Raw genomic sequence first — 14,637 nt, forward strand, 5'->3', positions numbered from 1 at the left:
AAAAATGTTATATCGGTTCTAAATGTACAATAAAAAATTATAGGTTTTCATACTCTTGTTAACCAAAGTGGGGAAAAATGTTAAATTAATAAAAATAGTTGAAATGAATTTTTGACGTCAATGGCAGTGAATGAATGAATAAAAAAAAAGATAAAAAATTTGGGGCGTCAGGCAATTAAAGTTCTTAATCGTAATTAATCGCATGACTTCACTAGTTAACTCGCGATTAATCACATATTTCATATCTGTTCTAAATGTACAAATAAAAAAATTCTAGGTTTTCATACTCTTGTTAACAAAAGTGGAAAAAATGTTAAACTAATAGTTAGACTAATGTCTGCGACTGGAATTCCCCCAGCAAAGGCTTTCCAAGCAAAAGATGGTCATTAATCGTGCCTTTAAAAAATGAGTGGCGTTAAAGGAACTTAAAATCAACTCAAAATTAACACTCTAATTGTGACACCCCTATTTTTTATATATATACAGTATATACACATCTGGCCACTCGGACCTACAGCGTCAACCCAGCGTTAAACTCATCTGACTGGACGAAGCTCGTTCCCACGCTAAAGTGTGCTACCTATATGAGCAGCGTGAGGCCGGCGGAAGAGATTTCGAGCCCTCATCATGACGTCCATGCGCTCCACTTCCTGCTGGTAGCGATGCCGGTCCTTCATGGCTCCCTCTTTGGCTTCCTTCAGGGCGCCCTCCAGCGCCTTGACTCGCTCGGCGGTGGACCGAAGACGCTTCTCCAGCTTTGGGAGCTCGCAACGGAGGTCGGAATTGTCGCGTACTAGCTGCGATAAAAAAACAAACAAAGCCAAGCTAGTTGTGGCTATTCAGTAATATTTGGTGGAATACATTTGATTTACTTACACTACTCGTTTGGCTACGTCACTACGGACAGGCCGATTATCGACCCAGCCGATTATCGGTGCCGATATTTGGCATTTTGACGAATATTGGTATCCGTCTTTTTAAAAAAATTTGACGTCTGATAATAGACCCGTTTAAAACTGTGTTGATCTCAGGGAAGTTTTTATTTAGATTTTCAGTTAACTTTATGAGATGCTGCTGACCCAAGGAACTTTCTGCATCTTTTTGTTTTTGTTTGAAAGTAAAACAAAGATACATGAAGGTTTAACATTTCAGTTATTTTGAAATTTTGGCAAAATGTACTTACTGTAGAAAACTATATGGAGCTATGATATTTACTTGTGAATTATATTTTCATTTAGTTTTTTTACCCTGGGAGCTCCCTGAAATTTGTGTTTGAATTTTAAAACAGATTGTGATTGTCTACGATTTAAAAAGAAAAAAAATCTTGCAAATCTGAAGAGTTGTTCAATACACATATTTCAACAAAGTTAAGATTTGGAATTTGTATTTTAAAAAATATTTGACACAAATATTTTCTCCCTTTTAGTGAAATTGAATATCAGCTCCAAATATCTGTCTCCTTGACTAGTAATAATCGGTATCGGCCCTGAAAAAAACATATCGGTCTGTCTCTATACTTCACCCACCTGTAGTTATACTTTCCCGACTACCCTTACTACAGTATATTATTAATTATAAAGTAAATTACTATAGAGTCTTGGAAAACACATTAGAAACATTTTTGTTTGTGTTTTTGGGGGGGCCGAGAACGGATTAATGGCACTTCCATTCATTTCAATATGGAAAGATGATTTGAAATACAGAATGACTTAAACCACTGCATAATACTTCATAATAATTTTGCAGCAGTTTTTAGAAAGGCGACATTTGTCATCGTTTCAATTGAGTGAGGTTATCCAAAGGACTTTCTGAAGGTTACATTTGTTAAGCAGACTTTTACCGGATACTTTTATGCATTTAAGTACACGGTCCATGGTGCAAAAAAAAAAAAAGCTGACATTTTGGCTCTCTGTGATTTATTGCAGTGTCGTTAAAAGAGCAAATGGGGATTATGCAAGATATTGTCCAGTTCTGGTATATGACCTACGGTAACCTCCTTTTTCATACAGTATTGAGCCACCACACATTGTGGGTTCGGATAGCGCAGCCTCGGTGTAACTGCAGTGCGGAGACCCTCGGCGCTTAGTCCTGGAGTTTGTTGATTTATGAGCGCTGAAGTTGTGCTCAATTCTTCCAGCATCAGCAGGAGGCGAGCCACGGTACGATTAGACGGCTGCAGCAGTCATTAAAGAACGACCCCGGGCTCAAGTCCACTACATTTGTTTACGCCAGACACGCTAGAGGCAAGTCGGACAATTTGGGATTTCGCCGAGTCATAAAACGTACGTTGGAACTTGCTTATTCTTTACTTTTTTAATTTTTTTTTTTTACATATTTATGTTTCTGCAATTGCCTGACAATCAGTCCAGGATGTTTGTTTTCTAAAAAAAAAAAAATATTTAGGTTCCTGTTAACCATAATGAGGATAAGTTCCGAGAATGACGGACTCTTGACTTTGTCCTTTCTAAAAGTTTATTGAAGGTATCCTCATTTGCATAAATTCCCAGGAGGAGGAGAAATTGTCTCGTCATTTTATGCGTGCGCCTGCATGAGGATGAATCCATTTGAGTTCACTAAATTCCAAACAACAATTTTCCGCTGTGCCGCTCGTTTTCCCTGAAGGCACCTTGCTGCTCCGATGCTTGCTGCTGCTTTTTTTTTTTTGGAGAGGGGGGGGGTATGTAATAAATGAATTTATTTATTTTCCCATGCGCTGCGCACGGCTGATTGATGATCCTGAGAGATGCGATCACCCGAAGGAGAACGACAACAACTTTTAATTTATTTGTCTGTTTTTTTTTTCTTGCCTTCCAAAGGAGTCGCAATGCAAACAGGACGTTCTGTTCTCAGTTTTAACAGAGGAGAGCTAATGACTTTGTTACTTTAGGTTTTGGTCCATGCTTGGTGTTGCTTGGCATGTGCCGGTCGGGATTACCTGCTTGTGGACTTTGGTCAGCTGGTCAAGGTTGTTCTCCAGAAAGGAAATCTTTTGCTTCTGCGTGATGTAACCGCCGCTGCTGTCGCGCTCCATCGCGGCACTCTGGCAGCAAAAACAGCAACGTGTGGCTTCGTATTCAGTACAGGCTCATTTGATGGTGCTTACATATTTATGGCATTTACTAAACATGGTTTAATCGGGGGATTCAAAGCAGGATTAGGGTTTGAAAATAAGGTTTCTAACCTGGGTTAGGGTTTGTAGTTAGGGGTTCAAATAAGGGATATGGTTTCAAATTGGGCTTTCAAGGCCAGTCTTTGGGTTTGTCTGAGTTGCCTTAGTAGAGACTTTAAAAGTGGTGGCCAGTTCCTTCCTTCCTTGCTTCCTTCCTTCTTTCCTTCCTTCCTTCTTGACTTCCTTGCTTCATTCCTTCCTTCTTTCTTTCCTTCCTTCCTTCCTTTTTGACTTCCTTCCTTCCTTCTTCCCTTCATTCTTTCCTTCCTTCCAATGTTCCTCCCAGCTTTCCTTCCCTACTTCAATCCCTCCTAGCTTTCCACCTTCTTTCTTTCGTTCTTCCTTCTGTCATTCCTTCCTTTATTCCCTCATACTTCCTTTTTTTCCTTTTTTCCTCTTTCCTTTCTTCCAGCCAGCCCTCCTCCCTTTCTTCCTTCCTTCCTTCGTTCTTGACTTCCTTGCTTCCTTCCTTCTTTCCTTCCTTCCTTCATTCTTTCCTTCCTTCCAATGTTCCTCCCAGCTTTCCTTCCTTACTTCCATCCCTCCTAACTTTCCACCTTCTTCCTTATACCATTCCTTCCACTTTTTCTTTCTCTCTTCGTTCATCCTACCTTCCTCGCTTCCCTCATTTGATATCATCCTTTTTTAACTCTATTCCTTCGTTCCATCATCCCTTCTTCCAGCATAGAACAAGAAAGGAAACTTAAATAGGAAAGCGTCTGGTATGAAGACGATCGGCTCCGCAAGGGTTTTGCTTCTTTTTTGGCTTTTTTTTTAATTGGCCATGTAACTTTAAATTGTAGTTACTGCGACAACATGAGCAATACAATTAACACAATCTCACTTGTGAGGTTTACCTTTCGAACGCGAGTGGTGAGGTCTTGGACAAAAAACTTGCGCAGGTTGTGGAGGGTGTGCAGCTCGCGAGCCTGCAACAGGAGCAGGAATGAAGCGCGATTAGCAGCATCTGGTCAGCCCGTCACATCACAAGTGATGCCAATAGCGACTTACCACCGTCTCTTCCAGGCACTTCAGGTCCTGCTTGGACTGCTCGTGTCTCTCGTGGAAAAATCTAAACGTTGACAGCAAGATGGAGAATTCACAATCAACTTCCAGAGTGTGAGCTGCACTTGTCTGGATTTTTTATTTTTTTGGGGGGGGAAGAAATGAACAAATCTGACATGTGATGCAATGTGCTGCAAAGGTCAGTGCAGATGGGGGGCGGGATCCCTGACTTCACAGAGAGGCAATATTAAAATAAGCGACTGATTGCATCAGTGTGTCTGGAACACCGGCCATTTCATTAGGTACACAAGGCCTCCATCAAACATACTGTCCATACAAGCGTTGTCTCATAATGAACAGCTATTTCTACTAGACTGGATGGATGGTGTTATGGAAAATAATAATTTAGCACGTATTAACATAAGTTTGTACTGTATTGTGGACACCTGTATTTTCTTTAACAATGGGCTTTTCACTTCTTGCACATGAAGCGATATCAAAGTGACCTTGACTGATTAGCCTGTCTAGCTGACCCTCCCCTTTCTCCTCCCTAAACCTAACCAGGCTGCATAAAGAATGATAATTTACTGCGCACACTCTAGATAGAAAGAACACTAAACAAAACAGGCCGACTTAAATTTCAGAAAGAATAGGAGGTCCTTTGCGTATATTGATTAAAGAATGTCCTAAAAACTTTGCAACTATTCAGGAAAGGCAAAAAAAAAGTGTATTTTAATGAATGAGTAATAAATCCTATGACAAAATTTAATTGAGGCGGTAGCTCAAGAATCCTTGCTATTGAAAACGGATGAAAGCCATTTATAACTGTTATTAATGTTTTACAACATTATAAACATCATTATTCAGCTACTTACCAAGGGCGCGCTTATTGTAAAGTGGTGTCGTAACATTTTATTATTTAGCTACATGAGGGGGTTGTTTTATGCCACTTGAGACTACAGCCACTGTAATCATTAAAGCTGCAAGCAGACATTAACGGGCCCTTGCACCCTATTTTTATAGCGAATCCTCAAAATGTTCATCAAACGTTGACTCCGAGCTCCGCCCACATTTGTGGGCGTAGACAAAAGTTTGGCTAGTTATCATTGCACATCTGTCTTAGATTAATTTGGATAAGTTCGCTCATAGGAGTTCTTCAAAGTACAAGCCCTGGAATTTGCCCAAAATGGCCGTTACAAACCAAAATGGCCGACTTCCTGTTGCATGGGTCCTTGAGATTTTTTGAATCCTGTCATTTTAGATAATTCCCACCAAAGTACATGTTGATCGGGGAAACTACCAAAAACTGCTAAAGAAAAGATAGGGAACATTTTTTCCTTTTGAGAAAATGACTGAAAGATCTAAAAATGAATGGGAGCAAGATGGAGGATGAAACAAAAGAGACAGTTGGCCCGCAGGCTTTCCCACGTGGGCGCGAGTTTGAACAGCGGCCAAGAAAAGAAAGCGGCGACTCACGTCAGCTCTTCCAGTTGTCTGCTCTTTTGATGCTCTCGACCGCGGAGGCGCTCGTAGTCGCCGTGCAGTTGCTCCAGCTCCAGCTCCTGCTTTTGGGTCCAGCTGATCGGAGGCGCACGCAAAATGACATTTTGACATCACTTATGCCAATTATATACGTACTTGCACGTGTCATGTTACTTCTTAATTTGTAGTCTGTATATGCAGAGTGTATCTCATTTTTTGGCGTGGTTATTTTGTGCAATTTTCTTTTCTGTTAAATTTTTTTAATATTGTACTTTAAAAGGGCATTTTGCAGTTCTAATTAAGTTTCGAAAGGTGTTTTCAAAGGCTATTTAGGAAAAAAATAAAAATTAAATAAGGTAAAAATAAAAATAAATAAATATAAATAATAAAAAATAAATAAATAAAAATAGGATAATAAATAGGATTTTTTCATTACAAAAAAAGAATTATTATGAGTTAATGCTAGATACATATTTATAAAGAAAAGATAAAATATATGATTACATGTTAATTTTTTATTAATAATTGTTAAAATAATAATAATTGAATGAAATAAGTAATCAAATTATTAAAAATAGCGAATAGAAATGTTCAGGTTTTTACAATAAGTTATTAGAAATGACTAATTATTACATTATTTTAGATTGAATTAAATAAAAGGCAAATTTTTTAAGAAAAAAAAACAAATCAAATCAACTCAAGAGCAATTTGGGAGAAATATATCAAAGGGTTTTTTTTTGTTGTTTGGTTTGGTTTGCCTTACAAAAATGTATGTGTGGGTTATTTTTAATGGCCATGAGAAAATGTGGCTCCAAGCTAGTTATGACCCACTGATGTAATCGTCCAAACTAGTTGTGACCCACTGATGTAATCGTAACGGGCCATAAACAAATTCCTCCCATGACCCCCTTTTACCAACATTAATCACTTTAATGACTTCAAATTCAAAGATGACTTCTCCTTCTATTAGCACTTCTCCTACTTTCCATCACATTACAAAAATGCGATGAATGTCATGAATGAGTCACCTACTGGGTTAAGTCGTTGATGATCCTCTGCTGTTCATTGATCTTGTCTCGCAGGTGGCGTAGCTGCTCGTTGTGCGCCGCGCGGTGCGACTCCATCTGCTGCTCCAGAGCCCTCTGAGGAAGGAAAAAAAATTAAATTCCCTTACCGACTGTCAGTTGGACATAATGCAGCGGGATATTGACTTGTGTATGCACAAGTAATACCCCATGGCATTATGGTAAAATATGCTAGGTTTGTAGCATTTAGCTTACAAGTACGTTTGAACATACAACGAGTATGTTCGAACATAATTGCGAGTACCTTTGTTTGAACTACAGGTGTAAGGCAATAAAAAAATGTAATCGTAATTAATCGCATGACTTCAATAGTTATCTCATGATTAATTGCAAATGTATTTTGTACAATAAAATGTTTTCATACTCTTGTTGAAATAAAAGTGGAATTTTTTTTAGACTAATGGAAATATGGCTACATCTTTTAGTCATTGATAAAGTAATGTCATAATAATTCATAAATTTAACTTATTACAATTAAAAAGATGTACTGTACTGTAAAAACAAGTATGATATTGATTTGTGTTGAGGTCATTTTTCTGCCACTAGATGGCATAATTGCATTTGTAAGACGTTGGTGACAGCTCAGTGCATTTTTCTTTTCATATTAAGAGCTACCTCATCTTTAACATGAAGTAACTTTAAAATTGTCAAATTCAACTTGACTCCAGTCTCCACAAATATATGCATTATTATTAAATTTATTACTGCAAAATTTTGACTGGAATTCCCCCAGTAAAGGCTTTTAAAGTAAGGGGTGATCTTTAATCACGCGTTTAAAAAATTAGTGGCGTTAAAGGAACTCATTTTGACACCCATAGTTTGAACATATTTACATAAAACTTGAATTTAAAAGAACATACTCGCCAGTCAAATTTGTTTATTACACATTAAAAATCGGTTAATGTGAAGAAAAAAAAATCGGCATGCCTTTATGAACCCGTGTCTTTGACACAACATCGAACAAACAGTGAATCAGTTTCGATGAGCACAGAAGCGACACAGATCACGCATGGAATACAAACAACTCCCATGCAGCTGCAATCAAACAAAGCACGCAACCCACAAACACGTAAACTCACACACACACTTATAAACACTGGCAGTCTGCAGTTAGCTGATAGCGATGTGAAAAATGGCCGCGGCATGAGGTTACTTTCTCTTGTTGTTGTCATGGTTACCTGCATGTCACAGCATCCCTGGACAGAGCCATTCTCCTCGCTGGCCAACTGTGACACGCTTCCTGCAAGACGCACACACACAATAATAACATGATTGGATTTTCTGGCTGTTGACATGGCTGCCGGCTTCGGGTGTGTATCTCCGCCCCTTCCCACCGTGCAGCGTTTATCTTCACGTTTCTGGGAGGGATTCTGGGATTTTCCTGTCACACACGCATGCACGCGTGTACACGCACCATTCCGAATTCCGTCTAGTGGGTTAAAGAGGTCAAATCAAGCTGGCTGACGACCATTTACACCCGCAAGCACACCTCCTGGTATGTGGAGTCTTTTTTTACCTAACGGACCGTTCAAAAAAAAAAAGTATGTGAACCCTTTAGAATAACGTTGATTTCTGTATAAAATGATGAAGTGTGGTCTGATTAAGTATAATAGACCGTTAAATTAATTCCTTTTCAGATATTAGCTTTAACCAACATCTCTAATCTCGCCACATTGATTGGATCTAGGTTGGTGACTCCTGATTAGCTCCACCTCTAAAGGTTTATAATTACCCGTTGATGCGACACGATGATGTCAAAGCACTACTTTTGTCCAAATGAAGCTACATGAAGTTCTTCAACTAACTTCCACATTCTTTCTTTGCAACAAGGTGCCACAAAATGGCGCCAAAGCAATGATTTCTTGCTTATATTATTATAGCCAAAGTTGTTGCTTTGTCCATAGCACAAAAAAATTGATGAGTTCGTTTTTTAGCGAATAACAGATGATCCAAAAGAATGTGGCCTGGCTGATTCGGAGAGACACAAAAATTGCACTATAAAATGTCATGGATGTGTGTAGTATAAACTAGGGGTGTCAGGTAGTTAACATTTTTAATCGTAATTAATCGCATGACTTCAATAGTTAACTCACGATTCATCACAAATTTTATATCTGTTCTAAATGTACAATAAAATTTTTTGTCTAAGTTTTCATACTCTTGTTAACATGAAAAAAAATGTTAAACTAATAGAAATATGGCTGCATCTTTTCATCATACAGTAATCTCATAATAATTCATAAAATTGAGTTAGAATTAAAAAGATGTGATATTGACTTTTCTGCCACTAGATGGCATAATTGCATTTGGAAGACATTGGTGACAGCTCAGTGCATTTTTCTTTTCATATTAAGAGCTATCTAATCTTTAACATGAAGTAACTTGTGAAATTCTGCACATTTTTAAAATTGTAAAATACAACTTGACTCCAATCTCCACAAATATATGCAATATTATTAAATTAAATTTTGATGTGGACGTGTCTGCTGCATTGTGACTGGAATCCCCCCCAGTACAGGCTTTCCAAGTAAGGGGCGGTCATTAATCGCGCATTGAAATATATATATATATTTTTTAAATAAAAAAATAGTGGCATTAAAGGAACTTTAAATTAACTCAAAATAAATGCAGTAATTGTGACACCCCTATAGTATAGACTAAATTCAGCAACAACAAAAAAAAGGCCAATTAAGAAACAAAACATGTCTTAAATGATGACCATTTGAAGTTTTATTTGATCGTTGAGGATTTGTTCTCTACTTGACACCAGTTAGCAGCTACCATATTGATTTAGCTGCTCTTCTTGAACTAATCCACCAGTTGAAGCCCTCAGGAACAAGCGCTTGCATTGCCTCAGGCGCGTCGAGCTGTCCAGCTTTTTCCCCGTCACCGTTCTATTCATTGTCCTGACTTTTGTTGCCTTCTACATTTGATTCTGTCCGCTTTGACAACAGCATGCATCTAATTGACTAGTAAGGATGTCACACATTGTGCTGTACGCTAAGCTATACTATTCTGTGCGAAGTCCTGCCTGGACTGGATTTGTTCTCAGCTCAGATTTATCACACCTTAAATCTGCACTTGCACTCGACAGATATCGATAAGACCCTCCTTCTCCGTAGAGTGTAAATACGGGTTTGATGGCTCCTCTGTCGGTTCTTATCCGTCAACCTGAGCCAGCAAGAAAGTAAGATGTGTAAACACAGCACTGGTAAAGTAAATGTTGATATGCCCTCGTGTTTAATTATGTTTGCTTTTCAGGGACTAATGAATTGCCGTGTTGTGCTTTAAATGTCACTTTTTAACACTCACTGGCATTCTGTATGAGGCGCACCATTTATTGAGCACCAATAAGATGAAATATGGCGTTAATAAGTATAATAATGTCCAGTTTTGCTTTAGTTAGTGTAACATTTTTAAAAATATATATTACGTGTATAAGCAGTGCAATTGAAGACTAGATTGAGAACAACGGGTCGCTGTTTTTATTTCATCGAATGGAGGACCACAATTATCAACTAATGGAGGTTCACACTTTACAGACTTTATTTTCAGTACAAACTTTCAGATATAGCAACCAATTTTTGCCCTTTCATTCTCATCGTAACTAACTCACGAAAATAGAATGTTACATTAGCGATCGAGCATCCCGGCGAGCAAGAATTAGCTCGGGCGGCTAACACGAGCGGCTAGTGGGAGAAGCTAGCAAAAGCTAGCAAGAGCAAAGCAGAGGGAGACAAGAATGTACTTGATGTAATGCAATTTTTTTTTGCATATGATGCCGCCTCTGAACTGAAGAAAATGGTTGAAGGAATGGTAGTTATTTCAAAAACGGCCAGCAGGTGGCAGCAGTGTATAAGAAATCAACCAGGGCCATGTTGGAAAAAAAGCTCATTTACCCACTGTTTTAAACAGATTTGTGAATAATGATGAAACTTAGCTATATTTTAAATGCTAATTGCTGCAAAACGGAATGAAAGAAGAGACTAAACTTTCTTTCGGTAGGTTCCATGTTTTTATGACAACAGAACACAATATTCTATAAAACAGCCAGGAGCGAAGGGGGTTGCTTGAGTGAAAATGGCTGGGAGTGAATGAGGTAATTATTAGTTCACCACTAGATGGCGTAAACAACACACTTTCCCTTTAAACCACTGAATCAAAACCAAACATTATCTTTATAAAGGCAGCTTTTGAGGAACATTTATTGGATTGGATGTTACCACACAACGTCCAATGCCAACGTTGTGGCCTGTGAAGGGAAGTTTGGGAGAACTTGTTTTACATTTCCACACTGTGATTTTTCCAAGACCAACTCAAAAGTTTTCCTTATGAAAGTGCAGTTGGAACCTTAGAAATGGAACATCCCAAAAGTGGTGCAATTCTGACTTTAACAAAACATTTTCTCTGGGAAAATGATGCCTCAAAAGTCAAACAAAACTTGGGATTTAAACCACTGTCATCATCGTCAAAGATTAACTGTACACAGAGCGGAAAATCGAATTGAATGCGCAATTAACAAAATTAACTTTAACTAAAATTAGCATTGCCTCTAAATAATAAATACCCCAAATGGACAGTATCGTTATGCCTCTCCATTCCGTGTCTGTCGGGCGTCTTCAAAAGCAGAAGCATTGGATTGTATTAGATGGCAGGTCCAACATTCATCTTTGTCAACGTGAGTACAACATTGCCGTACCTGCAGCTTGGACCTCTGCCAGCTCGTCCGCTAGGGAGTCGTAGCTTTCCTCGAGCTGCCTCCTCTTACGTTCCACGTCCTGAGCGTACTCGGTCAGCAAACTGATCTTGGCCTCGTGCTGGGAAGGAACAGAAACGGGCCGTTTGAGGCGCTCCCAAGAGAACAATTACACTCTCACATCCTGACAGCCATGTTATGACAACTGTAAATACGTACTGTACGGTGGAAAGGAGGAGAAAGTGTTTATCTTGGAAGGACGGGGGGGGATTAACACATTTTAATGGACCAATTTCAAAGGGAAAAAATGCCTAAAATCATTGTAACAAATTATGGGACAGTTGGAATAAACAACAGTGAACATGCCCATACTTTTCCTAACAAATTTATTAAACCATCCAGCAATATGATGTGCAACGTGCAATGTGGACTATTTCCATTTCAGTGAGCCCTCAGTGCTTTACTATTTTGAACAGGAATGAGGCATAAAGGTGTCCAATAAATGTGTACTTTACATGATATGAAATACAGTCAACCTCGGCGTCCAATAACGATCCCAACGGAATGTGCAACGCCATAATGAGCAGCCTATTTAGTCGACCGCCGAAAAGTGCAAAGCATTTATTTGAAGTAGGCATGAATCTGAGGTGAAGTGTCCAAATGTTCAAGAGGATAATCTACCTGGCAATAAACGGAAGCGAGGCAACTTTTACAGCGGAGGCCACTATTAGTGTAGATTGTAACTTGCAAATGGACTCTTTTTCTTTTTCTGACTGTGACCAACACACTTTTTTTTTTTTTTTTTACTTACGAAGACACTTAGGCCTGTCACAACGCAATCGTTTGTTACGCCTGCGCTGCCAAACATCGTCAGCGTTTCCCGTGCATTAGCCACTTTGCGGAATTATTTTGGCCCAGCCTGAGGCGGATGCTGCTTGCTCGCACTCAGCATGATGGAGCGCTGATTTATGTTTGACACATGGACACGCAAGACTGTTACGTTCCTCCATTCTGCTGAGAGGAGACCATTAAATATGGAAAGTGATGCATATGCATGTTTGTTCGCTTCCATGGCCGCGGCGTGAGCTGCCCATGCCCGGGGCGAGCCAAACATTAGCTTGCCTCGCCCTTCAACTCTAACCCAGCATCTCAACATTATTTACAGTACATAGATTTAACCACAATGGTAATCTTAAACTATAAGAAAAGGTCTTCATGCCATAAATCGAAATGAACAGCATTGAAATGAAAATTCCCTCTGTGACTGCTGAATACAGTTTTTTATGTAACATGGGTTGATGATTGTGTACATGCTAGAAAAATTGCATTGGTGCTTTATGAGCATTTCTGTTTTAACTCTCCTTTTATGTTGCGGGTCAAACTGACCTAATTTGAAGTTTCTCTAAAAGTAAGTCACTTCTAAATAAAATTGTTGCATTAAATTAAATTACTATTATTATTATTATTATTATTTCAGTCCTTGGGTCAAATAAAATTGACACATTTAAAGTACAGCACCAAAATATACAGTATATTGTGACAAGTGTGAGAGCTTAAGCGTAATTAACAATAAATATGAATTGTAATGGTTGTTCATTGGGTTATATCATGCGATATACCAAAAATTGTGCGACCCTTGTGAGGAATAAGCAGTTAAGAAAATGGATGGCTGGATATTTTTTCCCCGATACGTTTGGTCTGGGTTAAATTGACCCATTTTAAAGCAAACCCATATAAATATGCACAGAAGTTTTTCATAAAAAAAATAAAATAAAAAAATAAATCTATATGTATATATTTACTATGTTACAAAGTTTTTTGTAATTAAATATTCTTGGATTAAATTGACACGTAAACAGCATAGCTGTGCCTAAGAAACAAAATATAGATAATTTTCTTGTTTATTTTAATTTTATTATTATTAATATTAATAATAATAAATAGGGGTGTCAGAATTAGTGCGTTCATTTTGAGTTAATTTAAAGTTCCTTTAATGCCACAAATTTTTTTAACGTACTATTATTGACCGCCGTTACCTTTACTTGGGAAGCTTGTACTGGGAGAATTCCAGTCGCAACGCAGCAGACACGTCCACGTCGAAATTTATCAGTAATAAATGTAATAATAATGCTTATATTTGTGGCGGCTGGGGTCAAATTGTATTTTCCAATTAAAAAAATGTGCAGAATTTCACAAGTTACTTTATGTTAGATAGCTCTTAATATGAAAATAAAAATGCACTGAGCTGTCACCAACGTCTTACAAATGCAATTATGCCATCTAGTGGCAGAAAACGTCCTCAATACAAATCAATATCACACTCGTTTACCGTACAGTACATCGTTTTAATTTTAACTCAATTTTAATTTTATGAATAATTATGAATTTACTGTATCAATGACTAAAAGATGCAGCTATATTTCTATTAGTTTAACATATTTTCCACTTTCGTGTTAAGAGTATGAAAACTTGCGATTAATCGTGAGTTAACTATTGAAGCCTTGCGATTAATTACGATAAAAAAACATTTTTTAATTCAATAGAGTGTTTTATCCACGATTTGCACTTGCTGCATGCAGATTGTTTCAGATAAGTGAAAGTATCGTAATTGAGAGTAGACCAATGAAATTTTGCAGTGTAGTACTATGCGGCGACATTTACTCGCATCCCACCTGTGCGACAAGAAGGTGGCGTGACGACAGCTCCCTGCCCGTCTCCTCCATCTTGCGCTGGCACTCGGCCTGAAGGCTGCCCAGGTGGCGGCAGCGCTTCACCATGGACTTCACCTCCGACTTGATCTTGCTGATGTAGAGGCGGGCGATGGTGAACTCCTCCTCGATGACGCCCGTGATCTCGGTGGACTGCGCACGCAAGCGAAGGTGATTGAGTGAGAATAAAGTTAGGAGTTTAACGGACGGTTTGAAATACACCACTGAGGAAAGATAAAAATCAATTTTCACATGACAGCGAGTAAATTGAGGGAAAAATGTATGGCTTGTGCTCAGCTTTTATATTGAGTTTAATCTGTGTTGCCTGAACGCAAAGACAAGCACTTTGGGCTCAGTCCACTGAGCAACACACAGGTGGCCATTTCCTTAACTCAAATAAAATTTGAATCTAGCTTAACAAAAATTATACTATATTGTGACTTTGAAGCTTTGTTGTGCACAGTATAGTGTTCATACGCTGGAAAAGAGAAG

At 38.4% G+C, this 14,637-nt stretch overlaps 1 protein-coding gene across 3 annotated transcripts in view; it reads right to left on the bottom strand.

Annotated features, from left to right (window-relative positions):
* The window catches only part of LOC144056298 (kinesin heavy chain-like), an 89,815-nt gene that overhangs the window by 24,316 nt on the left and 50,862 nt on the right, over positions 1–14,637 (bottom strand). For all 3 annotated transcript variants that reach the window (XM_077572946.1, XM_077572945.1, XM_077572947.1), the window contains 9 exons: positions 14,110–14,298; positions 11,441–11,558; positions 7,920–7,981; positions 6,689–6,798; positions 5,651–5,752; positions 4,181–4,241; positions 4,027–4,098; positions 2,936–3,040; positions 581–797 (listed from right to left, as the gene is read on the bottom strand). In XM_077572946.1, the coding sequence (XP_077429072.1) occupies positions 581–797; positions 2,936–3,040; positions 4,027–4,098; positions 4,181–4,241; positions 5,651–5,752; positions 6,689–6,798; positions 7,920–7,981; positions 11,441–11,558; positions 14,110–14,298 (1,036 nt within the window). The remainder of the gene's footprint in view (positions 1–580; positions 798–2,935; positions 3,041–4,026; positions 4,099–4,180; positions 4,242–5,650; positions 5,753–6,688; positions 6,799–7,919; positions 7,982–11,440; positions 11,559–14,109; positions 14,299–14,637) is intronic.

Source organism: Vanacampus margaritifer, chromosome 8 (assembly GCF_051991255.1).
Source record: "Vanacampus margaritifer isolate UIUO_Vmar chromosome 8, RoL_Vmar_1.0, whole genome shotgun sequence".
Lineage (NCBI taxonomy): Eukaryota > Metazoa > Chordata > Actinopteri > Syngnathiformes > Syngnathidae > Vanacampus > Vanacampus margaritifer.